Source organism: Chelonia mydas, chromosome 16 (assembly GCF_015237465.2).
Source record: "Chelonia mydas isolate rCheMyd1 chromosome 16, rCheMyd1.pri.v2, whole genome shotgun sequence".
Lineage (NCBI taxonomy): Eukaryota > Metazoa > Chordata > Testudines > Cheloniidae > Chelonia > Chelonia mydas.
The window spans coordinates 22797555-22824623 of record NC_057857.1 but is presented as its reverse complement, the minus strand read 5'-3'; the positions used below and the strand labels follow the sequence as shown (position 1 = coordinate 22824623).

Sequence of the window (27069 nt, the reverse complement as noted above, 5' to 3'; positions counted from 1 at the left end):
TCCTCTGCAAAAGTCACATTAGGAAATAAAGGGGGAAACTGAGGCCAGACCTGTTGAAGTACTAGACACGAACATGGGGAGACCAGTGGTGCTTCAGCCTTTGCTCAGCAAGCAGGCAGAACGTGAGCAGGGTAGATCTGCTGAGCATAGCAGGATGTACCAAGGTATGAATGTAGTTTGAACTCTTGGTTTTCCTCATGTCAGTATTAGCCAGAGGGGTAATTTTGCCTTATTTATTGGTATCAGAACATACATTATTTTCCCCTTAACCTCACAGTCTGGTGGCTTTTAGCAGATTTCCTGGGCTTGGACCGGCTATTGCAGGAGGCACTGCTAAGGAAGAACATTTGGCTTTGACAGCCATTTTTAGAGGAGGGGATTCTTGTTAATCTGTGTCTGGTCTTTCAATCTCCACAAAACTGCTCTCCTTCTACTGCATCCCCAGCAGCACATAAGGTAAAAGTGCTGTGTCTGGCACATCTAGATCTCCTAGGACCTTCAAGAGTGCCTACAAGAGCCAGGACTGGATGTTGAAGAGCTCACTAACAACCTACACAGGTGCGACAATTGCGTGAAATGTCTGCACCAACTTTTAGTGACAAAGTTTAAACAATAACTGTAGGAAAACATTGAGAGTTTTCTCTTCTCCCTGCCCTTTTCCCCCTTTTATTCAGACAGTCACAGTATCCACTGAGATTCCTCACAGGGCATGGGCGGAGCTCCAAAACAGTAGCATTAGTAATTTAACAGGCGTTCCCTCATTAACAAAACAAAGTAGTCCAGGTAAAATTTAACTTGGCCTCAATGCTGAGGCTTTGATTTGCCAGTCCTGCAGAAGGGATAGTTACTAATGATGTCTCCACGAACAGCACGACCCCTCCTAGGGGACAGAGTAGCAGTAGTACTGAAGAGCAGGATGGATGCAGACCCAGAAGAGCTGCAGCAGACTCAGTTTCAACACTAAATCTCAGGCTGGCCACGTAAAAACATTTTGCAGTCTCCACTGCCCTGGGTAGGATGGCTGCACACCAAGAAAGCACAAAGCCAAATTTCCCCACGCTTGCTTGTGTCATGGCACAAGAGAGTCTGGAGTTGGAGTGAGTTTTTTTCAGAATCACAAGTTACCTGGCTTCTTTCAATTTCTTACCCTGCCCAAGTAGCACTGAAGTAGCAGCTAAAGCATGAGACTGTACCTGATGCTTGTCTCAATGAGAGAAATGTTTCTCCTCAAATATTTCTAGATTCCACAGAGTGTAGATCCCAGTTTTGTGTTGGTGACTCGGATGCACACAGTTGTGGGTTCTCCATTCATAGCTGGTAGGTCATACCTAGAAAACCATGCACTGTTCTATCATTTGGAAGTGTGACTATCGGTCTACTGTTAATCTAAGCCCAGTAGCCCCAGCAGTGACTGTAGTTAGCAGACAGATGGAGAAGAGATTTCATGTGCTAACATTTCTCCCCCATGAGCAAGCTGAACTTTCCACCACATGCCATGGTAACTAGATGCATTCTTAAATTCACAAGAAAGCTGACAGCAAGCACACGCAAGCTCTTGTTAAAGATATACCTCTCAAATACATTCACCAGCCATCCAGAATCGTGCAGGAGAGGCCCTGCTGGAACGTGAAGCCTGCCCCAAACTGTTACTACTCCGTTACTACTCTGTTATCTTCTCCTAAAATAGCTTTAGTGGTGTTCTCTCTTAGCCACCCACTTTCCCAGTATCCAAGTTTGCTCCCACTTAAGCCATTACAAAATCACAGTGGAAGTTTCATGGCAATAGTGAACCAATTCTCATCATTCTGGTTCAGACATTTGTCCACAGTTACCACACCCCTTTTTCCATTTTGTGCCACACAAGACTGGTGTGTGAAGGGTACTGGGTTCCATCCACACCGGTGGCTTCCTTAAGGAAGCACATTCAAGTTGCACTCTACATTGGACTATGTAGCTGCAGAACCAATATCTAACAGAATTCAGAACATCCAGCTTCATTTTAAGAGGTTTAGACCTCTCTGCCTTTTATAAATTTCTTGAGCGGGGTTGAGACCTAACTCCAGCAAACAGGGCTACCTGCTGAAGATCGTGTGCTTAAGTTCTTGCTAATGACGTTGACTTCTTGCAGCATTATAGAAAGCTGGAGGGCTGTCCACTGAGCTTGGTCTAGAAATGGAAACAATTCCAGTAACTTTACCCAGACAAGAAAAGCCTGAAGTTTAGTTTGCAGAGGATTTGAAAAACCTTACTCTCCGCGGACACAATCTTCCTTTCCTGCTCTTTGGTGGCATGCATCCGCTGTAGCAGCTCCATCTCCTGAGCTAGCTTCTCTTTTTCCTGCTCAAGGAGCTCCAGGAACATGCTGCATTTTTGCTGGGTATCCTGAGCCTTCAAGAGACATGAGCCACAATTCTTTCAGCACATCACTACAGTACCAGTTAAGAACACCAGGGCTCTCCATCCCCAGACTCTTCCCTGAGGCCATCACTCCTTGAAACACTAAATCCCCAGCTCTTGTGACTGACCAGCCATTCCATCTTAATGCTTGTAGTCACAAGTTAACCATTTAAAGAACATGACTCTTATTCATCAGGTGCAGAAGCGTGCTAGACTCCTCACAGACAAGTCTAAGCCCAAAAAGTTGATAATCTAAATGATGCACTAGATGGGATAGTGTCCCAGGGAGGGGAAATCCAAGGACAGAATTATGTAGTTGCCCACATTTAGCATCTAGTACATTACTGGTGGCACACACAATTTTAGGGTGGGCTATTCAGAAGTGCTCAGCATTGACCAGACTGTATTCCCAATGAAATCGGATTACCGCTGAATTCAACAGGAGTAGACTTAAGCCAATACTGAATGCTTTGAAAGCCATTTAATTACAAACATTTATTTTCTAGCAGTGCTGCACCAAAGAGGTTTTAGGAATAGGTCTTGATGCACTGAACTAAGGGATAGTTTGAAGGGTGTAGAGGGATCTGTGAGAGGAGACAAAAGGGGTATCCAGGCAGGAATCACTGCTAATGGAGAGGATGAGGCAGGAGAATGCTAAAAGGAGGGGGCGGGGGGAAGGTAGGATGACGTGTTATGTAATTTTATCTCAATGTAATTACAATGTCAGCAGGTGCTATGGAAAGAAAAGTCAAGTCTGCCATCAGTCATGTATGGGAAAGGAAGCACTAGCCACATTTGGTTCATAGTTTTTGCTTAAAGCAAAGCCATTGGCACTGCAGTAGCAGAATCTGCGAGTCCTCCAAGGACAGTCACACACTGACAAACACATTCTTTCTTATATAAACTACTTCAGAGCTTGTTCTTCTGCACCACAGCCTTCTACTTACTGACCTGAGTGAGGGCGGGCAACTGCACAAGTAGCTCTTCAGCAGCCTTCCCTGTACTCAGGAGTTTCTTGTTCATTTCTTCTTCTTCCTGAGGCAGGCAGAAGTGTGAATTAAGGCCATTCTCCCCCCCCTTCCCAGTTACCAGCTCCCACTGAAATATCTGCCAGGGCCTCAATAGTGAACATGCCAACCTGGAAGCTTGAAAGCAAAGCCTCAGGAATGGGCATTTCCTCTCCAACGCATGGGCTATTGCGGGGCTGCTCATGCAGGTGTGTGGGCCATACACTGTACATCCTGCAAGGCTGCTTTTGAATGACTGCCTTGCTTCCTTCCCAAATCCACCGGAGAACAGAAGGCTGGAATTTTAACTTCCTGCTATAAGGTGAGGGTGGAAGGGAATCGCTTGTTACATGGATTTCAGGTGGGTCAGAAATCTGACGCCAGATTTTCCTAGAGTTCAGAGGTGCTTAGATCAGGCACATTTAATTCAGAGCCTCCCACCCACCTTTGACAAATGTAGGCTGCGGTAAATGCTATTCCTGAGACCCGCTAGCTTCGAGCATGACCATTAACATAATCGGCTGTTTCTCACTGATGCAGTTTGAATGGCTGAAGAGTGGAGGGTGGATTTCTTGCTGTTGCTTTGAAATGGGGGGAGGCACTCTAAGAAACTTACCAGCTGTTCTTCCAGCTGTTTGATGTTATTCTCATAAAGCCTCCTTTGAGCCCATAGCTCCTGCTGAGCCAGCTCCTTGGCCATCTGAAGCTCTTCCATCATTTCCTTCTGTGCCTGCAGTCTGGCTTCCTCCACCTCTATTTCAATTCTGGAAGCAGAAGAAGAGCAAAAGCAGAAGTGGCCACAGCCTGGGCCTACCTTACTGCTTCCTCAGGTTATGGAATGGGACTTTCAATGAACTGTTACAGATGGCCCCAAACTCTGCCCATGAGCAGACTGCTGCACTGGGCAGCACAGCAAGGGGAGGAGGTGACCAGCCCTCTGTGGAGAAAGAAGCGGTTCAGGACTATTTAGAAAAGCTGGACAAACACAAGTCCATGGGGCCAGATGCGCTGCATCCGAGAGTGCTAAAGGAGTTGGCGGATGTGACTGCAAAGCCAATGGCTATTATCTTTGAAAACTCATGGCGATCGGGGGAAGTCCCGGACGACTGGAAAAAGGCTAATGTAGTGCCCATCTTTAAAAAAGGGAAGGAGGAGGATCCTGGGAACTACAGGCCAGTCAGCCTCACCTCAGTCCCTGGAAAAATCATGGAGCAGGTCCTCAAGGAATCAATTCTGAAGCACTTAGAGGAGAGGAAAGTGATCGGGAACAGTCAGCATGGATTCACCAAGGGCAAGTCATGCCTTACGAATCTAATTACCTTCTATGACGAGATAACTGGCTCTGTGGATAAGGGGAAAGCGGTGGACGTGTTGTTCCTTGACTTTAGCAAAGCTTTTGACACGGTCTCCCACAGTATTCTTGCCAGCAAGTTAAAGAAGTATGGGCTGGATGAATGGACTATAAGGTGGATAGAAAGCTGGCTAGATTGTCGGGCTCAACGGGTAGTGATTAATGGCTCCATGTCTAGTTGGCAGCCGGTATCAAGTGGAGTGCCCCAAGGGTCGGTCCTCGGGCCGGTTTTGTTCAATATCTTCCTAAATGATCTGGAGGATGGTGTGGATTGCACCCTCAGCAAGTTTGCAGATGACACTAAACTGGGAGGAGTGGTAGATACGCTGGAGGGTAGGGATAGGATACAGAAGGCCCTAGACAAATTAGAGGATTGGGCCAAAAGAAATCTGATGAGGTTCAGCAAGGACAAGTGCAGAGTTCTGCACTTAGGACAGAAGAATCCCATGCACCGCTACAGACTAGGGACCGAATGGCTCGGCAGCAGTTCTGCAGAAAAGGACCTAGGGGTTACAGTGGACGAGAAGCTGGATATGAGTCAACAGTGTGCCCTTGTTGCCAAGAAGGCCAATGGCATTTTGGGATGTATAAGTAGGGGCATTGCCAGCAGATCGAGGGACGTGATAGTTCCCCTCTATTCGACATTGGTGAGGCCTCATCTGGAGTACTGTGTCCAGTTTTGGGCCCCACACTACAAGAAGGATGTGGAAAAATTGGAAAGAGTCCAACGGAGGGCAGCAAAAATGATTAGGGGACTGGAACACATGACTTATGAGGAGAGGCTGAGGGAACTGGGATTGTTTAGTCTGCGGAAGAGAAGAATGAGGGGGGATTTGATAGCTGCTTTCAACTACCTGAGAGGTGGTTCCAGAGAGGATGGTTCTAGACTGTTCTCAGTGGTAGCTGATGACAGAACAAGGAGTAATGGTCTCAAGTTGCAGTGGGGGAGGTTTAGGTTGGATATTAGGAAAAACTTTTTCACTAGGAGGGTGGTGAAACACTGGAATGCGTTACCTAGGGAGGTGGTGGAATCTCCTTACTTAGAAGTTTTTAAGGTCAGGCTTGACAAAGCCCTGGCTGGGATGATTTAGTTGGGGATTGATCCTGCTTTGAGCAGGGGGTTGGACTAGATGACCTCCTGAGGTCCCTTCCAACCCTGATATTCTATGATTCTACATGCAAAGGGAACCCAGAAAGACATCAGTTTTGCAGAGGGATCAGCAGGTCTGCTTCAGAACACCAAGGACATGGAAGTCCATTCTCCTAGGATCTAGTCAAATCCAGTGAAAATAAGAGGGGGAAAAGTTATCCTACAACATCCACCATGTAGTGGGATTTGGTGCATCATCACTTGGCATGAACATGCTCTGAAATGCATGCTCTTATGTTCCCTCTACTGGCTCCTTCTGCATTACTGTTAAGTATTTCACACCGATACAATATTAGAAGGTTGAAATGATTTTATGGGTGTTTATGTCTAAAAACTGGAAGCATTTTGAAACTGAAGAGCATCTAATAGAAAACTCAAAGTTAGCAATTTCAGTATGAGTTGTTCAACAATCAAATTAGAAGAGATGCAGGGTGAAAAGACCTGTTGAGTCCTAGCCCATTCCTGCCCAGTGTGGGTAGTATACCTCCAGGCTCACCAACATTCTCGCCACTCATTTCAGAAGGATCAAAACCAGTTTATTACGATTGAGGGTGTGACTGGGAGTCAGGGTTCCTGTCTACTCCCAGGAATCCGATAGTTACTGGTTCAATAAAGATAGAATTCGAGAGAGGTACTTGACAGCATGATGGCCCAGTCAGCTATGCTCCCTTTGAGATCAGAATCTCTTCTAAGTCTCACATTCATTCAAGTTTCCATGTACTCTGTCTGACATGGGCAGGCATGCCACATTTACCCTAATCCTGCTCTAGAGGAAGAGGAAGTGCAAGCAGACAAGCAGAGTTTCTAATTGAGATTTATGCCACATTGCCATGTTGAAATATTGATTTCTCCCTCCACACATAGCCACGTTGCCCTCCACACGAAGCACTGTCTGGGGCAGTCTAGGAGCTACAGTCAAGGCAGAACCAGCCCTAACGAACACTCGTTATTTCAGGATGTATTTTTGAAGCAAGTCTATAGTGCTTGTGAAAGATGCCAGATTCGAGTAGCGCAGTCATTTAGCTATTTTATACTACCTCCCCCCCCCCCCCGCCACACCCACACCCACACCCACCACCAACTGCAGGAAGTTTCCCTTATTCCCCCTACCCAGACTAACATGCAAGCATAATTAGCAGAGTCCACTGGAAAACGACATGATCATTCTCATGTACGTGCAGTGTTCTACGAAGCCCAGCATTATGCCTTCATTATACAGCAAACAGAGCATCCTCAGCACATAAAGCTGTTAAGACAGAACTGGAAGTGCTCAAATTGCTCGCAAAATGCTTTAACCCTAGAACACATGGGGCATTTTCCAAGGCTGCCAGACAAGTTAATACACAGAACAAACTGCCTCTGTCTGCAGTTTCCAGAGTTCCTAGGACTGCAGATCAAATACTTTTGCTCAAAGCAGATATTAGGGAAGGTCACAGAACACATCCAGTTACCTCTGCTTCTGAGCTTCAACTAGCTCATTTTTAGCAAATTCAAAGTCCCTCAGCCCATCAGCTCCCCCTGCTGGCATCAAAGAGGCACGGCGCCCATTCTTGACCTCCATTGGGTGATTGAATCTGAAGTAATGGTTCCCACCAAGAATCACTCTGTCCCCCTAACAAGGATAAATAGGAGAGTCACAAGGTATCAAAGCAGTGATCTGAAAGAGGAGCACCATCCCCTCCCACAAAAAGCCAGCATATCCAGTAAGTGAGTTATTAACTTCACACACTGAAGTTATGCCTTAAATATCACAACACAGGGTATCCTCACATCTTAGGGTATGTCTACACTATGAAATGAGGTCGAATTTACAAAAGTCGGTTTTTTAGAAATCGTTTTTATATATTCGAGTGTGTGTGTCCCCACAGAAAATGCTCTAAGTGTATTAAGTGCATTAACTCGGCGGAGTGCTTCCATAGTACCGAGGCAAGCGTCGAACTATCCCATAGTTCCCGGAGTCTCCGGAAATGAGATTCAAAAGTTTGCGGTTCTTTTCCTGTCTATCTGGCCAGTGCATCTGAGTTGAGAGTGCTGTCCAGAGCGGTCACAATGGAGCACTCTGGGATAGCTCCCGGAGGCCAATACCGTCGAATTGTGTCCACAGTACCCCAAATTCGACCCAGCAAGGCCGATTTAAGCGCTAATCCACTTGTCAGGGGTGGAGTAAGCAAATCGATTTTAAGAGCCCTTTAAGTCGAAAAAAAGGGCTTCATCCTGTGAACGGGTGCAAGTTTACATCGATTTAACGCTGCTAAATTCGACCTAAAGTCCTAGTGTAGACCAGGGCTTGGAGTTAACATTACAGGAGACATTCCCAGGCCCAGCCCACAAGAAGCCTGTTTAAGGGAACCACTCCTCTAACAGGGTAGCTTCCTATTGTAATTTAGCCTCAAATGTGCCAGAGTTCACTATTAACCAGTTATTGATTTTAAGAGTGTTTTTCCCTGTTTAATAAGATTGCCCTTGAAAAGGGCTTGAGTGAACCTCAGGGTCACGGATTTGGTATTACAATAGGAATTCACACACAGCAAGGTAGTCATTGGCAAAGTGGGTTTGCCCCGCACACAACCCCCTTTAGATACCAAGAACTCTCTCTTTTCAAGGCTTGTAAAGATCAGGAATAAGGGACAAGAACAGCAGCTATAGCTTTAATGGTTTAAGAGTCATTCTGTAGTTTAGTTCCCCATCTGTCCCATACACACTTTACACAAAATCATGGGGAATGGCATGTTAGCTACTGACTGTACATAGGCACACAAGAATGGCCATACTGGGTCAGACCAACGGTCCATCTAGCCCAGTATCTTGTCTCTGACAGTGGCTGGTACCAGATGCTTCAGAGAGAACAAGCAGAACAGATCAATTTTAAGTGATCCATCCTGTTGTACAGTCTTAGCTTTGGCAATTGGGGGTTTGGAGACATGAGGAGCATGGGGTTGCATCACTGACCATCTTGCCATTGATGGACCCATCTTGCGTGAACTTGTCTAATTCTTTTTGAAGCCAGTTATACTTTTGACCTTCACAACATCCCATGGCAACAAATTCCACACGTTGACTGTGCATCGTGTGAAGAAATAAACACTTTGTTTTAAGCCTGCTGCCTATTAATTTCATCAGGCGAACCCTGATTCTTGTGTTATGTGAAGAGGTAACACACTTCCCCATTCACTTTCTCCCCACCATTCATGACTTTAATAGACCTCTAGCATCTCCCCCCCTTAGCTGTCTCTTTTCTAAATTCACCAGTCCCAGTCTTTTTAGTCTCTCTTTATACGGCAGCTGTTCCATACCCCTCATCATTTTCACTGCCCCTCTCTTCTGCACCTTTTTGAATTCTAATATACATCTTTTTCAATATGAGGCAACCAGAACTGCACACAATATTCAAGGTGTGGGTGTACCATGAATGTACACAGTAGAATTATATATTCTGCTTTATTATCGATCCCTTTCCTTACGGTTCCTATCATTGTTAGCTTTTTTGACTGCCACTGCACATTGAACAAATGTTTTCAGCGAACTGTGCAAGATGACTTCAAGTGTTAAAAGCTAATTTAGACCCCGCCATTTCGTATGTATACTTGGGATTATGTTTTCCAACATGCATTACTTTGCATTTATCAACACTGAGCAGTAGACTAGGATCCCTACATGGTGTAGGGTGACTGCCTCAACTAGGAGGTTTCCATTCACAAAGGTCCTGGCATCCGGGATAGGACTTAAGATGATCACTCCTTGCTCATTGGTGATGGGAGGAAAGAAGAGAAAAACCAGCCGTTAGGCCTAACTTCCACTAGACACAGAGTGCAGCTTTTTGCAGAGTAAGATCATGAGTCCTTCAGAGTTACACAACAGATAAGCTTGTGAGAAATTGCACTAGTCTTTGAGAGGATACAGTAAGTATCTGCTAGTGTTATGGTTCTTATTTCAAAGCTAACCCCAAGGCAGAAGTGGACATATTTTGGATCCCACAAGGTAAAGTGCAGCTCTATTCTGAAAAGAGACTGCAAATAGCACCATGGCATTCCTGGATCATGGTCTCAGTCCCTCCATCAAATGTTTACAAGCAAAGACATTTTTCTACATGTCAGCCCTTCAAACTCAGTGGGACCACAGTATCAAGCAGTCATCTTTCATCCTCAGTAATAAAGGTTCTGCCGGGCTAAACTCAGCCATTAGGGTTTTACAGCTATCACCCCATCTACTTCAAATTGTGCTCTGAGGCAGTGGGTGGCTATAACTGGAGTGCCACAGGCCATTCTGATGCCCAGGTCAGAGAATCCATCTCTTTCACAGCTGTGATGGCTCTGCCAGGCCAGCCAGAGAATAAAGCAATAGTCACCGACTTCACCAGCTAGGTCTGACTACACACAGGGAGAAGGACCTGTTGAGTAAGAAGCAGTTTGAAAAGTGACACTTTTTTTTTTTTTTTTTTTAGGGACTAGAACCCAGCTATAGTCTGGTACATACATCTGCCACCAGCATGGACAGCTCCCCTAGCTCAAGCAGAGCGGCACACGGCTGAGAAGCTAGCAACCTTTGGGAAGAAAGTCCACGTTCAGAAGTTCAGTGGGGAAATTCAGCAGTTTAGACTCTGGCTAGAAGGCCTGCTTGGAGCTCAGGGAGATCTCCCCTATAGGTGGTTTTAAAATGGTTTCAACTTTAAGAGGACTTACCAGTGGTCCTCTGAAATGAGTGCACCTGTCAGCTGGATGTCATGCTCAGAGTCTGCATGAAGACTCCCCACTGTGGTTTCTCCCTCTTTGATGATATAGAGAAGCATCTCTGACAGCGGTGGATCTTCGTTTAGATTTAGCAGGTTTGGCAGATGGTTGTCAACTTTAAAGCACACTCCGGCTTTCTATGAGGTGGCAGCAGATAGAACAGGGTTTTAGTCATGAGTGGCTAGTGGGTTATGGCTAGCAGATGAGAACCTAGCCCTCCCTTCTCACAGTTAGGGGATTTCGTATTTAAAAGGAGGCCTCAGAAACTGAACTCCTTCTAACCTTCAGACAGTCCCCACTACCGGGCAGTAACTTCAACAGACAGATGTCAAAGCTGGATTGGCCACTAGAGGGCACCAGTGTTCTCAAATACAATAGAAGTACACTGAAAATTTAAAGCTGTATATTGTTCTCTGGTACATACAAATACCCAATGGAATAGCAGCCTCTGTTGTAAGCTGGAAAGAGTGTTATGGCAACAAGTTGTCTCACCTATTTTTGTGCAGTCAGTTTCTCCAGTTAGAGCTCTTACTGGAATGGGATTTTGTACGAGACAAGTTCTATCACAGAACCCGCCTTCCCATTCAGACAGTTTGATCCTGTACAGAGGATAGCAAGTTTAATATTCCCCCTCCACCCCATCTTGCTGGTAGTTTTTCAGGGCTGATGGGGATTGCTTTGATTCCCATAAAGTGAGTTACACACTAGGATCTTTTCCTGCTGCTGCAAGCTGACTCTGACCGCACCTGTATCAGTCTTATCCACACATTTAGAGAGAGGTCACCAGCCTCTGCTGGTTAGGAGAGCCTCCCCTCACTCTGACTATGTAGGATACATGCTTCACTCTCCATACCTGCAGTTCTTGCTCCTCTTCCGTCTTGTGGTGTTCCGCTAAAGCCAGCTTCTCCTGCCAGGACCTAGAACAAGTCTTCAGCCTTACCATTATATCAATTCTACGGTTTCATCACTAACATTACACGCACATTAGTATACAAAAGTAAGTGTGATTGGCAACATTAGTGAACAGGAAACCAAAAATCCAGGCCTTAGTCCTAGATGAGTGACATGTAAAGGACCACAGCCCAATGATATAAGCATTGCAATACTAGAAAGTGGTGTGTAAGTAGTAGAAGATCAGAACAGTAAGCTCTGAAATATTTGCTTCTAGCATAGTAGAACATTTAACTGAGAAGACCCACATGGCCCATCAAAACCTTGTTCCCTACATGAAGGGGGAGAGATTTCTTACTTCTGTGATTCTGCCAGTTCTCTTTCCCGTTCAGCAAGCTGTTCTTTCAGACACTGGATTTCTTGGAGACTAACTTCGTATTTCAGCACATCAATCCCTTGACTGCACTGCTGGGCAGCTCTCAATCTCAGCTTTCAGTTCTTAAGAAGAAGGAAAACACCTCTTTAAAGTTTGTCAACTCTACTAGTTACATTGGATTCAAACAACTCAAGCCTTCCCCTTTCAGAAGTGACAGCTTTGGCGGTATGGGGCTCCATGGGAAACATCCCTAGGAAAGAGGAAGTTCACAGTCTGGGAAAATGTATTTTAGTTTTTGCCTCGACCTGTTCTTGACTGTATCCATCTGTGGACATCTAGATCTGATAGTGACAGAATTATTTGAGTAATTCTGATAAAAGGTTTTTTGTCTGCAGCTTCTTAGCAGTTCATTGGGAACGTGAGAGGTTTGAAAGTAGAGCAGTTTTGGATAGAAGAGAATCACATAGTACTTTTATTCCCCTACTCGGAGGATCTCTCTGACTGGTTCCAGTCCCAGTACAAATTCACTGTGGGACATTCTACAGTAGTTCCTGGCTAGCTACAGGAGTATTCGGCTAGTGAATGTGTTCGCTGGAGTTGTCAGAGAACATAGGTACCCTGGGGTACAGGAACAATTGCAGCAAACATTGGTTTTGGACAGAGCGTGTCACTTTTGGCCACCTCTAGTAAAAACCCCTGGTGCACTTGGTCAATGTGTACAATACCCTAGTGTAGCAGATTTCTCAGGCAAATATAAGAAAAGAAAGCAGCTAGTCACAGTATTAGTCTTGGCTCCATACAGCAGAGGCACAAGATAGCTACTCTCGGCTTCAGGAAATATTTCCTTTGGGTCCCTCTAACTTACTGCCCTGTCATGTCAAGGTACCAGCATAATTTGCCTCCCTTCATTTTGTACCATTGTAGGCATCAATCCCAGACCCACAGGCTGATAAGAGACGCTTCTCAGCACCATACCTCTGATCAGCACTGCACTGGAATCCTCATTGACCTTGGCCACATTAATGATGCTGCAAGCTTGACTGACGTAGGGCAGCATGCTCAGGGTTTCCTTGACGTGTGCAGTGGTTGGGCTGATGATGGCTATCATGGCTATCTTAGAGTTACCACCAAGGCTCTCCTCCTAAATCTGCTTTGAGGCTTTTGAAGACAAATTACCAGTGACCACGAGTCACTCGGGAAATGGCAACAAGATCCAGTTTGCAAATCCACCCATCCTCTATCCCACCCTTGATTAAAGGGACAGTGCCATGTGGAATACTAGTTCCTGCAATAGCCTCTAGGGTTAAGGCTCTAAGAAGCCTAGAAGTTTAGCATTAACTTTTGTACCTCACTTACGTTGATCAGAAAAGCTCACATGGGAGCCAGAAGCAAAAGTGAAAATGTAAGGGGGAGGTACAAGAGACACTAGTTAGAGAAGACACTTTTGCTAGTTTATAAACACTTTGTTAAACCAGAACTATGCAAAAACATCCCTTTAAGATTAGGCCCAATAATCTACAAGGTTGTTAGGCACTCAGATACTACAGTATTGGGCAAATTATAAAACGCCCATGATATTTTAGAATCTTGCTTCATTCTATTTTATTAAAGGTCAGGTGTCTAATACAGACTTAGGCACAGATTCAGTTAGCATGCAAAGCTTTAAGGAGCAATATCAAGAGACCAGCTGGACTAAGGCTTTGGTGAAGAATCCCTTACTATTTTTTTCAAAATCTGAATTTGCAGTCCAGCTTTAAAAGCTCCATCAGTCGTCCTGTAGGACAGCTCCGTTTCAGTTACAAAACCATGATGTTTAACAAGCATGCCCAGAATGGGATTTTAATGGGAAAGCCATGTGAGGGTGCCAGTAGTTTCCTTGCCATACCAGGTTAAGACCGAGTCTCTGTAAGGGATGAAGCACTTTCTCTTGAATAGGAACATTTCAGATAGTGCAGAGATCACCTTCCCGAGGGTGAGCAGGGACTTGTTGATGCTAGCACCTTCCTGGAAAGATGCAGTTACTTTTGTAAATTTGGTAATGTAACAGCCAGAAGGGGATTCTGATACAGAAGCTAACTGAATTAACTTAGTTTCTCCCTTTCAGATCCCAGCTATGGCATTCCATCATTATATGTAAATGAGAACTGGATCCCAAGACTTGTTCTCTCCCAATAGCTTCCAGATCCAGTTTGCAAATCAGAAGCAAATTTTACATGCTGCTAGAGGTGCGGCTACCAGTTGGAGTCTCACATCAGCCCTAGTCAAATTCAGCAGCTGGAACCAGGCTGCCAGCTAAATTCACAATGCGTGTGGCAGCACAGAATCCAGCTCAGTTGTCCAAAACTGCATTAGTTCTGCTGGATTACCTGTAGCAGGAGACTTCATTTGTCAGTAGAGTAAGCAGATATGGCACAGAGGAAACATACAATATATGGAGTAAGGTGTGCCAGTTTTATACTGTTACTTTTCTCAACATGGTATCCCATAGAGATCCAGATATTTCAAAGGGTATCCATGTTCTCAGAGTTAAAATAATGCATCTTGCTTAAGTGTGGGGTTTTCCTTGGAGGCTCACATTTTGGGATTAGTTGACCATCATGCTTTAGAGACACCTACTTGGCTGAGAAAAGTCAGTTAAAAATCTAATCAATAGCAGGATGTCAGGACTGGGGATTTTCAGATAGAGGTAACAAGGAGAGACTAACATCAATACTTTGCACTTGTACAGCACTTTCCAGCCAAGAATCTGTTATCCAAGCACTACGAGGTAGGTATCAGATAGGGACTCTGATAAGTAGAGGATCAGGGTCACACTTTATTGGCTTTCCTCTTGGAGACACAGAACCCAGATCTCCCAGTTCTAGGTCTAATGGTTCCTCCAAGGTTGCTACTGCTCCCTTGGAGTTTCATAGACATCATGCCAACTCAGTGGAAGATTTTGCATTTGGATTTAGACAGTTTCCCATCCTCTCCCACCCCAAAGAAAGAAGCATCACCCAACCTTTGTTCTCAGCCCACTGGTTTGTGCCAAATTGTAACGCTCACTTCCTGAGAGGTCCACCAAATTCACGTGGCTCACCACCACGTGAGCATGTGCTTCTCCTCCAGGTGTTATCTCTGCAAGACCACACAAGGGATTAGATTTTGTTGCCACCGAACATAGCGTATGAACATTCAGTATCTTCCCTGCCTCCAGCCTTCAAATCATAGTGGACAGGGCTACATCATCACATGGCTAGGCAGCAGTCTGCACGCTAGTCCAGTTACTTTAATAGCTCCAAATCTTACTGCACAGGCACGAAAGCCAGTATGGGAAGACTCCAGGGGCCATTTGAGAACAATCCCAGACCTATCCTGAGTCACCAGACTGGAGGGAATGGGATCGCTTTGCCTTTCTCTGAGCCACGACCAGTTTGAACACAGTGAGAGGGGGAGCATCTCTCATTCATGCTAGTGGCTGCTGTGGCTCGCTGCTTGTTTCCAAGTTCCAGCCAGGTCTAGAATAGAAGCAAAAATTAGTTTCCACACTGATCCTGCTCACAGTCCCTCAATGGCTACTCTTCACCATACTCAATGGCCTGGGCCCCGGTCTGAGGGTCGCGGCTGACACTTTGCTCCACAGACACAGTGGAGCGGGAATGCAGGAGACAGCTTTTCCAGGAGCCAGTCCCATAGTGTGAAATGAACTCCCCCAGAAGCTAAGGGTCATTACTAACCCCCCAGTCTGCTTTCAACAGCAGGGTGCACTTGTGTCCAGCCTTCTCCAATGGAGAGAGACAGACATTAAAACAAGTCCCCACACGGCACACAGTCCCGCCATTAGGGAGAAGAGAAAGAATGAGCCACGAGACAGAGGTTAATCACTTTGCACACTATGGGAAGGCGTTCAGACACTGCAGCAAGGAGGGAGATACAAGCACCCGTACAGAACAGAACATCAGCTCCAAGGAATGAGACTGCATTCCAAGCTATTGCATGATGCTTTGCTGTTTAAGACTTGCCTGGACATAGCAGCTTACCAAGAGACTGCAGGTGTTGCTGATACAGGTTTGTGTCAGGACACATTAACTGTTAGTTCTGAAGTGCCCCTCAGGATACTGGGTTTGCTGCCCCTTTTAGTCTAGGAAGCAGTTCAGGATATCACATAACACTCAATTGCTCTGGCGGGTAAGGGGAGCCACTTATTTCTCTGCCTTATCAAATACCCATTACAAACTCCAGGCTACCACATGTTAGCAGCAAATCTGCAGCAGACAAGGACAATCAGTCCCTAAGCTGGTTCTCTCTCTGCTCACCTGTGATTTTTCCCTCCTCCCCTTCCCGAATTCTGGATTCAGCCAGCTCCTAATGTGCCCTGCAAATCGGAACAGTTTTGCATGGCAGTGCCATATGCAGTTTTGAAGAGAAGGGCTCAGACTTAAAAAAAAAAAAATCTGCTTTCTGTTGATTTTGATCAGCTTGACTATTCCTAGAAGCAGCATTCTCCCCCTCCACCCCTACCCCCACCCCCCAACATTCTCAGCCTGACTGGAGAAAGGAGCAATTTTGTTCCATTTAGCAGAGGATGTCAGTCTCAGCATGGAGCAGGTTAATTGATTTCCATGGTCAGTTAAGAGAATTAACCAGATGAACTGTGGAAACAGCCAAGGAGAGAGGAAACAATAGATGCATGGCTTAGACATTTTTTTTCTTAAAGGCTTTGAAGATAGTTGACCTGGAAACACAATTCATTAGTGAATCTCGTTCTTCCAAAAAAGAAGTCTCAAAGCTTATTTGCAAGCACCGTTGATGGGATAAATGGACAGTGAATCTATGGCATTGCTTACACTGCAGTACACGGATGCTGCCTTGACAGAATATTCGATAGTCTATTTTATAGTTATAGCCAGCAGCTCAGCTAGTAGGGCTGTCTCTCTCTCTGATGTTAGATAGGAACAACTGGAGGACCTCAGCTCTTTGGGCCAACACAACAAATGCCTATCTCCAGCGCACAGGAGAGAGCTTGGTGGACATTAGAACTAAGCACTGGGATTGGAAGGAGAGACAAGTGTTGACCAGACAGTTCAAAAATCAAGAGCAGAAGTAGAGATAGATGAGATCAAGCATGCCTATTTCATTAGGCCTTGAGTATACCATAAAAATTCAGGTTTCAGAGTAACAGTCGTGTTAGTCTGTATTCGCAAAAAGAAAAGGAGTACTTGTGGCACCTTAGAGACTAACCAATTTATTTGAGCATAAGCTTTCGTGAGCTACAGCTCACTTCATCGGATGCATACTGTGGAAAATACAGAAGATGTTTTTATACACACAAACCATGAAAAAATGGGTGTTTATCACTACGAAAGGGGGAGAGAAAACCTTTCGTAGTGATAAACACCCATTTTTTCATGGTTTGTGTGTATAAAAACATCTTCTGTATTTTCCACAGTATGCACCCGATGAAGTGAGCTGTATCTCACGAAAGCTTATGCTCAAATAAATTGGTTAGTCTCTAAGGTGCCACAAGTACTCCTTTTCTTTTTTCATAAAAATTCAGTTTAGGAGAGATAATATCTTTTACTGGACCAACTTGGTCCACCCTTGTGTGGATAATATCCTGGGCCCAACATAGCTACAACACTGCATACAGATTAGGAGAGCAAGCTAGAGAGACAGAAACCCTCTGCATTTTCAGAGGAGAATGTTATGTGCATTGCTATAAGATTTAATGGGGGAGGTTCATCCATCAAAAAACTGCACTGAAATTGCTGGAAGAGGGTATAAGTTACTGTTATGGAAAGAAAGAACCAGAAAGGCATGCCACATGATATGGTCCAGAAGTCCTGGAAGAGAGACCAGACAAAGCTGCAAAACATGACAGCTAATGGTATCATCCATAGGAGACCCAGGAGAAGAGGTTCACTCCTGAGGGATTGTAGAGAGAGAGGGAAAAAAAAAGTATGCCTCAAACCAAAGGAGATGAACAAGAACATTAAATGGGAACATTTCCACTTGCCCACAGGGAATGGACAGTTTGCTAAAATGGCAGGAGCACAAAATTATTCAGCGAGTTAGATACATCAGCAGGCATTTGGCAGATTCTCCAGGACAAAGCAAGTGCCAAGATTTGTACTTTCAGTACCCTGTTTGATAAATACTACCAGCTCCTGGAATGCATTCAGCACCCAGAGTACCTCACCACGCAGCACCCCACACATGAGAAGGGATTGCAGGAGTGAGTGGACACTGACGACAGAGTCACCACACGTCTTGTAGGATGCTATGCAGTGCCATGCTTCCTGCTGACAGATTTTCACAGGAAGATCCACCAAGCCCCGAGAGCACAAACACAGCCAGGCTAGATCACAGCAGCAGCAATGCTTCCTAACTACTGCAGCTACTTCCTAAATTATCGGCTGTTGTTCCCCTAAGACCTGCCCCTCAGTCATTACTGAAAGTTAAGCAACAACTAAAAGATTAAATATTGATGCTACCCAGGATTCACGTACAGTACATTCTTCGGTAAGTTAATGCCACTGATATGCTCCACAGCCTTTCAAACTGACAGGTGGGCAGACAGGTTGAGCCATAGTTTCAATTTTACTGAAATCCCCTTTTGCATACAGATCTTCACCTTTGGGAGAGGGCTTGTGCAGGTGAACTGAATGACTGAGCAACAGAACATCAGAGCATTTTTACATTTAGTAGCTTGGTACCTTAACTATTCATTTTACTTGGCACTCTTTCCCCAGAGGCAGCTATGGGAGTTGGCAGTGTCACCAGGTTACCAGAGAAAACACAGCACTACAATGGACAAACAGACGGCCTAAATGTTGTTTTTACACACACTCTCTCTCTCTCTCTCTAGAGTGAGCAAGTCACTGGCAAGAGATCTGACTTATTTCCATGGGACAGAGCCACTCAGGTACCCAGTGCTTCAGACCCAGAAGCTGTCCCTCTTTACCTAATTCATCCTCATTGCAAAGCAGAGAGCATTGTGGGAAAGCAGCTGAGTTTTGTTGTACATGGACGTCTGTTCACACTGTACTGAAGGACCAAGCTCAGTCTCACATCCCAAGTCCATATTGGTATACCATTTGGCAGTATAACGTACAATTTCTAGCCTTTCCAGTCTGTGATTAGACTTATTCAGTGGCCTTAGGAAGTACTGCATGACCACAACCTCCTTTTGAGAGGTGCAACCGCAAAGTTTTGCCTACATATGCTGATCTGCCCCCTCCTGCCCACCCCCTGCACACACTGAGGAAAAAATTGTTCCCACACCACTCAGAGGTAGCATGGTCCAGCGGACAGGACACTAGACAGTCTGGAGATGTAGGTTCTATTCTCAAGCCTGCCATACAGCTGGTCCATGGCCTTGAGCCAATCAGTTCACTTTGTGCCTCGGTTGTCTCTCCTCCCCCACTCCCCCCCCAAATCACTTGAGCTGCTTTGTAGTAGTTCCGTTGTAAGCTCTTCAAGGCAGGCACTGCCTTGTGTCCGTACAGCACCTACTGTAAAGGGGATTTGATCTTGGGTGTTGCCATTAGGCAAATAATGCCCATCCCCCACAAATTTCCCCAACCTGAAAAATATCTAAGCTCTTACTATTTTGCATTTCCATAAAGGTGCTGCACAGCACGGCGGGATCTCCAACAGGACACAGCATCGTACAAGTAAAAGGCAGCTGGCACCGAGTCCACTGCACAATAATGGGCGGAGGAAAAGGCGGCTTGGCTAAGGACAGCAGGCAAGCTCCTGCCATATTTAATGTCCATTCACAACAGGATGGACGCTTATTTCCATCCATAAAGGCGATTGGAGAGAAGCAGAAATAGCTAGTTTAGATTCCAGTTAGCCACTATCAGGAATAAAGATGCAGGGAAGGAGACAGCAGTAGATGGAGCTAGTGATGCATTAACAGAGCTTTGAACTAAGGCAGATTTACCTGCACATCTGCAAAAGAGCCAACCACATACCTGGGAGGATAGGAAAGAGGCACTATATTACTAGAAGGTAAAATAATAATTGTAGGACATCTGCTTCGTTGTCAAGGACATGAGGGAAATAAAGCTGTTGTCCCCTCTAGCTAAAGCCTGCTGTTTCTTTTTCCCCAGACTCCCAACCACCAACTGCTCCACGGTTTGGATGCCAATCCAATTTTGATGCCTCTAATTCACTCCAGAGACTGTTTATTTTAACTTTATCAAGAGAAGAGAAAAACTGTGTTAGACTAAAAAGAGCATCTGGCAGCACGATGGTCTCCTTTCGCTACCAGGTACCAGCATGGTCCGGGAAATTAGCTGAATGAGTCGAGAGAGCAATACACACCACATGTTGAAGTGCAGGCTTATGGAGTCCCACAACGTGGTCACCCTGATCTGGAAACATGGAGGCATAGCCTGTAGAGAGCACAGCTCCCAGTAGGCAGCCCTCCATCTTGAGCCAGACAGCTGGGCCACATGAGGGACCTGCAATATTTTCTGTAGTAGAAAAGGAGGCCAAAATGAGGTCTAACCTGCCAGATTTGACCAGCTGACTAACGCAGCCCTTAGCTGTGCAAACACTGGGTGCCCAGGACTGCAGGGTCTTGTTTGGAAGTTAATGTTAACTACAGGAACAGTTAAGAGATGCAGCCACAGTGGTTAGGTTGTTCCAGTGTTTCCAAATCTCAGGCTTCCTTTCCCCATTCCCCCATACAAGTCATGCTGCCTTGCAAAAATGGCAGCATATTCCTCAGAGTCCAGCTGATGAGACGCTACCATCCAGAATTAGCAACACTTAGGAGTTCTCGTTTTCCACCCCCTAAAGCAAGCCACTCCCTTCACATCTTTGAGAGACAAGTACAGGAGCTTCATTTTGATTTTAAGAAGCCAGTTCTAGGCTGTCTGGATACAGTCAGTCTGAACACTGCACAACTTGTGTGCCATGGGGTTGCATTCTCTGTTTGTGCGAGTCACATACTCCTGCAACAGCAGGATCTGCAATAGTTCTGAAGAGACTTCTTGGAGTATGAGAAACAACTGTTTACTGATTAAGCCAGGGAACATGAGTCCAGACCTCTTGAGTTCTAGTCTCAAAAGGTACCACCAATTTGTTGCAGGGTCTTGGTCAAATGACACCATCCATATGCCTCAGTTTTGCTATCTGTAATGAAAGCATCTTCTTATCTTGTAGGGATAATTCTTAACTATATTCACACAGTGTTTTGAAGATAAAGCACAATGTAAGTGCTATGTATTTATCTATTTTACTTGGAAATAATCTTTCCAGTTAATTCTACAATGAGAACCGTAACAGCAGAATCAATGAGATAGCTTCATGTTGATCAGAGTGCAATGCAGCTACATAGCACGCACAGTGCTGAGCTGAACTAACCCTGTTTTTCATCTGGGGCTGCAGAGATTAGAATCCTGCTAATACTAGTCCCTTGAAATTAATGCAGCCTCTGCTTAAACCTTGGAGAGTTGTCAAGTGCAATGCTTCCTGTTTTAATAGATCAGTATCAAGGAGTTTGGTCTCATGTGCAGATACTTGTCTGGAGTCCCTATAATTAGGCCCATCTTTGTGTCCAGAGCTCTAAGCCTTTGGGCTAAGAGCTATAATTCAGTGGATAGCCTGCTGTTAATAGCAAGTGTCAGTTTTCCAGGATGGCTTAGCTGAAAGGCACTTGTTAAGCCATTATATACATTGCTTTTCGATTGGAACAATTAAGCTTCTCTCCACCAGGACACTCCACTAGTGGTAACACTATGCAGGATACCTGGTGCCCTGAAGGCTTTAGAAGCTTGAGCCTACTACCTAAAAAGCTCTTTGGTGAGGCTTCTCTCCTGTACACCCCAGAGTTATCCCAGGTTACAGGAGCATCTCCTCATGCACCCCAACTCTATCAATTTCCCAGTGGGAGAGTGAGGCACCCTTCTATATACTACAGGACACAACTGAACTGCTCACTGGTCTGACCATGAAGGGGAAGAGCAACATCTTGAGATCTAGAGAAAAGTTTTGGAGTCTGTTTAGAGCTGGATTAGACTGAGGCTACTGCTCAAAAAAGGCCTCATCAGGATAAGGGGTCATCTACACTTCTGCTCAGACTTCAGCTCTGAGTAGCAGCAGTCGCGGAAGCTCAGATCCTGTCAGATCCAACACCAGTTCCAGGCTGTAATCAAGACTGTGGGGGCAGGTCTGCCTCCAAGTTTCTAGATGCCCTCCCATCTCCAAGAGGAAAGCCTGAAGGAGTTTAGATTTGGGAAGATTCTCATTTTAGACAGTTTAAAGGAAAGTTAAACAGTAAGGGACAAACTGTTGTTATACCTGCGAGCCACCCATTGACTTCAGTGCAGAAATCTCTGGGTATGTCAGTACTGGAAAAAACCCACACACCCCACCTCCCCTGCACACAAACGACAACAAGTCTCACAGCCTGGCTAACTGACTAGGATAGTACTGTAGATGTTCCTGCTCTGGCCATAGCTTGGGCTCAGAAACCAAGCAAGAGGGGCAAGTCTCAGAGCTTGGGCTCCAGCCCGAGCAGGAATGTTAACATGGATATTTTTAGCTCTATAGCGTGAGCCTAAGTCTTAACCGGACACCAAGACTCACTGCTGTGGGGCTATTTTTGTAGTGTAGATGTAGAGTCAGTCTTCATTTTTACAACTGAGCATGCAGTAAACTTGGAGTTTGTTGCCTAAACAGAAGTGTATCTTTAAAAGTAGGACAATTGTACTAGATACAGTGTGGAGGCAGGAGGATGGTAACTGATGCAGGAGTTTGTGAAACTGCACTATCTTAAAAAAAAAACAAAAAACAACAGACTATACTTACGTAGAAAGGCCAGTTACATAAGGACCAAGGATTGGATGTTCTCATACTTTCAGCTAAATCGGGGTGTGTGTGTGTGTGAGAAGATTGATTACATTAGGGTTACTTCTTTAACACAAGCAATTGCAAGGCATGAAAGGTGGTCACCTTGGGAATTTAGACGCATCATGATAGAGAACGCCAAGCAAAGACTGAAGGAGAGATCTTAATAGTCTTGCATTCTCCCACATTGGATTCTCCCTCCAGCAACGAAGCCTGTAGTCTCTGCTCTGACTACAATGGACTCCTCCAGCTTCTTACCCCATCCCCATATCAACGGTCCCAGATTGGGCCTCTGCTTCAGCATGCAGTAGTAAGACCACCATCAGGATCCAGGGAGTGATTCTCCCATGCAGGTGCTTGAGTACCACCACTCAGAACCCTCTGAACTCCCAAGCATGTTCTTCCCCTCCATTAAGGGCCACACTGATAACTTCTGCTGCAATAAGAATAATGCCAGGCATTTGGCAAGAAGTGACACTTTTCCCAAGCTGAATTTTAGTGATTGCTCAGATAGGTGAGCCCCAGGAGGGTCTTCCTCCTGGACTCTGACTAGTCTAGGAAACTGGAACAACTGAGACAGGTGGAACCAAAAGCTACAGGCATGGTCTCTGGCAGGCTCTTGCCAAAAGGCTCACAGTTACTATCAGCTCATCAAAACATGGATACCCTCAACTAGCAGGAAAGTGTGACTGGTATAACGGCAAAGGCTTGTTGTTTGGGACCATTGCCTCTACCACCACACTTGCCCGGAAGTTAAGGGTGGGACTCTGGGACACCTTCAGGAGGCATAGGGCAGGGGGAAGAGGATAAAGGTTTAAGCCATCTTGTGCCCTCAGGATTCTGGAAGATTGGTGGCTGAAATAGCCCCTAGTGTAATTTAGGGAGCACAGAATGTTATTGTATGTCATGCAGCTCTATCTCATGCTGCACCTGCCACAAACGGGTCCTGTCCCAGACTCTCCATAGCACAGAGAACTATGGCTCCACCTCACACTGTCAATGCTGAGCTTTGAGGGGACCTGTGTAGGACAGCCTATGGCTGCCTGATGCAGGCTCACACCAGGGGGATTCTCCCTTGGCTAGCTAAAGGGACCATAACGGAAGGGAGAATTCCTCCCTAGAGCTCTAGGGAAAATCTTGCCGAATATGGCCCAGGCCACATATAATCAATCAGGAAAGAATCAAGTCCCCATTTCGTAGCAAGGAGGGGCATTACAGCTGGGGTTCAGTATTGCAGGTAAATAGGTAACATTTTCCAAACTCGAGCTTTCTTCTTGGCATTAGCATCTTCGGATGATGTTAAGAGATCATGTATCCGCTCACTGTATACCTCAGAGTAATTCAACTCAATGTGATGTTTCACTTGTTGGAATAAGGGAGAAGAATGCATTTGCAAGCACTGGGGTGGACGGGGGCGGGTGGGGGAAGAGAAGGGATTCAAAAATCCATTTTAGCGTTCAAACACAGGGCATTCTGAATGGAGCAGCTCATTTTATGTAGTTGGCCATCTCAAAAAGTTACATTATATGTGATGCCAGGCCCTAATACCATATAGCCCTGTGCACATTTGGTGTTACGTAAGCTTTAAGCTTACCATTGTCACTAGTGCAGATGCAAATGCTATCTTCAATTCAGCTAATAGGAAGAACTATTACAGATAATCCTTTACGACGGTATTTGTATAGACCTACCTACAATATACCTGAAACATGGCTTATTAGAAACAGTCTTTTTTTTAAATGGAAGGATTAAAACTAGCATAAGGCACAAAACTCTTTTCTGATATATTTTGTCTTTATCCAAGCCTCAGCAGGGAGAAGCTGATACTAAAAATAAAACAGTTTCATAGGAGTGATAGCTTTTCATCTAGATTAATGGAGGGAGAGGCAACCCCATAAGGTGCCCTGGCCAATTTTTGGACAGCTCTAATGGAGAGACTGGAGACTTTATTACTACAAAATATTAAGCAAAATGTTACCTCTTCTTTTTGAGTCAGATTTACTTTCCAGAATATTTCCTTGCAAAATCGTGGAATTATGCCCACCTCATCAGCATAGCCTGTCATTGTGTTGAAGATGAGACCCATGGTTAGTTGTGCTGAAAACCCTAGTCAGAAAAGGGCACTCAATTTTGCTCTAGTCCTTAATATGGACTTCAGAATGATTTCCATCTGGCCAAGACACAAGTACACCCCACAGATGAGAGAAAGCCATCGTGTTTCACTTTGGGACAGGAAACAGATGCACCATGCTTATTAAATTCCATTCTGAGCATCCTCACTATTCTACAGGCTAAAGAGTTGTTACACAAGCTAGTTTAGAAAGAGGTTATTTATGATAGTTGCCATCTCTGTCTTTACAAGAGATTAATTTATGATTTTGCTTCATTCTAAAACAGTTTTTGATTCTTTGGTTGAGTTATAGGAGTTTCACCACCTAAGGTTTTGAAAATTAAACTTTTCTAGAGAAGGATTACTTAGTGGCGGATTCTGATCAAGTGGCTGGATTTAGTTTGTTGCCTCAAATAAGCCTCAGATGGCTGGAGAGAGCAGTTACAACGTTAATAGTAGAGGTCTTATGTGTAAGATTTCCCAGATCCAGTTTGTCCATAAGCAAATAAGCAAGTATTGTAACCTTCAAAGACTGTCTAGAAGTGGCTGGGCCAACAGAACATACACTACTTCTTGACAGGCATATCCCTTATCCTCTGGATTCTGAGACCCAAAACAGTCATAGGAGAAAGGCAGCTGCCTGTTTGTGTGAGGATGATGGATCAGTATTTCCTTTCCAGAAAGGGACACAATACATTTTATTCCAACTTACTGTTCTCTGTGAAGTCAGAAAAATGTTATTGTAGAGACAATTAGACTTGGTCTACACTGGGGGTGGGGATCGATCTAAGATATGCAACTTCAGCTACGAGAATAGCGTAGCTGAAGTCGACGTATCTTAGATCGACTTAGAATCACTTATTTTGCGTCCTCATGGCGTGGGATCGATGGCCACTGCTCCCCCATCGACTCCGCTTCCGCCCTCTTGCAGTAGTGTAGTTCCGGAGTCGACAGCAGAGCGATCGGGGATCAATTTATCATGTCTACACTAGACTAGATAAATCGATCCCCAATAGATCGATCAATACCTGCCGATCCAGCGGGTAGTGTAGACGTGGCCTTAGTTTGAGTTGCCACAGTTGGAACCCAACTGCTTTTTGGAGTCTGCTGTATTTTTAAATGTAATAGTCAATGCTAAACTCTACATCTCCTATCAGTGCAATGAATTGTGCTTGGTCAGGTGACATGCCTGCTCCTAGCTCAGCATGCCTACATTGGATATGGTTCCAGTGTACCACCATCTCAGGCTTTGCCTTTTCTGACATGTGAGAATTAATATTCTGAACCCAAACTTTATCATGGGCTTGGCTATACCTTGGCTACAACTCTGCTCCTGCCCCCAGCTCTCACTGCCTCAGTGGAACACTCAAACAGTTTTACACTCTTGAGTTGGAGGTAGTAGGACCCACTTAGTCTGGTATCAAGTTGAGTCAGACAGCTGTAGGTAGGTTTCAGAGTAGCAGCCACGTTAGTCTGTATCCACAAAAAGAACAGGAGTACTTGTGGCACCTTAGAGACTAACAAATTGATTAGAGCATAAGCTTTCGTGGGCTACAGCCCATTTCATCGGATGCATAGAATGGAATATATAGTAAGAAGATTGTATGTGCGGGTATATATCTCCACACACACACACAAGTTGAAGTTGCCATACAAACTGTGAGAGGCTAATTAGTTAAGATGAGCTATTATCAGCAAGAGGATATCATAGGTAGGATTCTTCTATGTGTCTTTACTCAATACACACAGACAGCTCACCAACTGGTCTAGTTCAAGTATACAGCACAAGGAATAGAATCCAGGCTGCTCCTCTTGTTGCTGGCCTTCAGAAAGGTCATCAGAAAAAATGTTAAGTCTGATTCCAAACAGAGGACCATTGCTACCCAGGCTTGACTGTCAGGTATTGGATGCACATTTTAAACATTCAACCACCCTCTCAAAATTGAAAGGCATTTGAAATCTAAGCCAGATTCTGAAATTGGCAAAGAGAGTCATTTATCTTTACAATGGGCGGAACCAAAACCCCAGGCATTCAAAATTCAGATCTGGAATATGTTACTTGAGCTCACTGGCATTTAAAGAGTACAGTGAGACTGAGTTTAATGTTAATGACTCGGTAGTTGAAGATTAAAACAGAGAGATGGAAAGAGGAAGAGGATTAGCAGCACATCTACAGACTGATCATACTGGCTTCAATAGGAGCTGCTGACAAGCACAG

The 27069-nt window shown here is 45.0% G+C and overlaps 1 protein-coding gene across 1 annotated transcript; it reads right to left on the bottom strand.

Moving 5' to 3' along the window:
* Positions 1 to 2053: 2053 nt before the first annotated feature.
* On the bottom strand, positions 2054 to 26116 carry LOC102932883 (kinesin-like protein KIF14). Its single transcript, XM_043530712.1, is given in 21 exon segments — positions 2054 to 2166; positions 2250 to 2388; positions 3349 to 3432; positions 4021 to 4168; positions 7357 to 7517; positions 9560 to 9662; positions 10585 to 10769; positions 11486 to 11549; positions 11882 to 12012; positions 12858 to 13037; positions 13210 to 13219; positions 13785 to 13903; positions 14901 to 15016; positions 15303 to 15396; positions 19827 to 19857; positions 22703 to 22755; positions 24003 to 24103; positions 24698 to 24807; positions 25320 to 25385; positions 25387 to 25558; positions 26065 to 26116. Coding segments are annotated over 21 exon segments (2232 nt in total).
* Between the last annotated feature and the right edge of the window lie 953 nt (positions 26117 to 27069).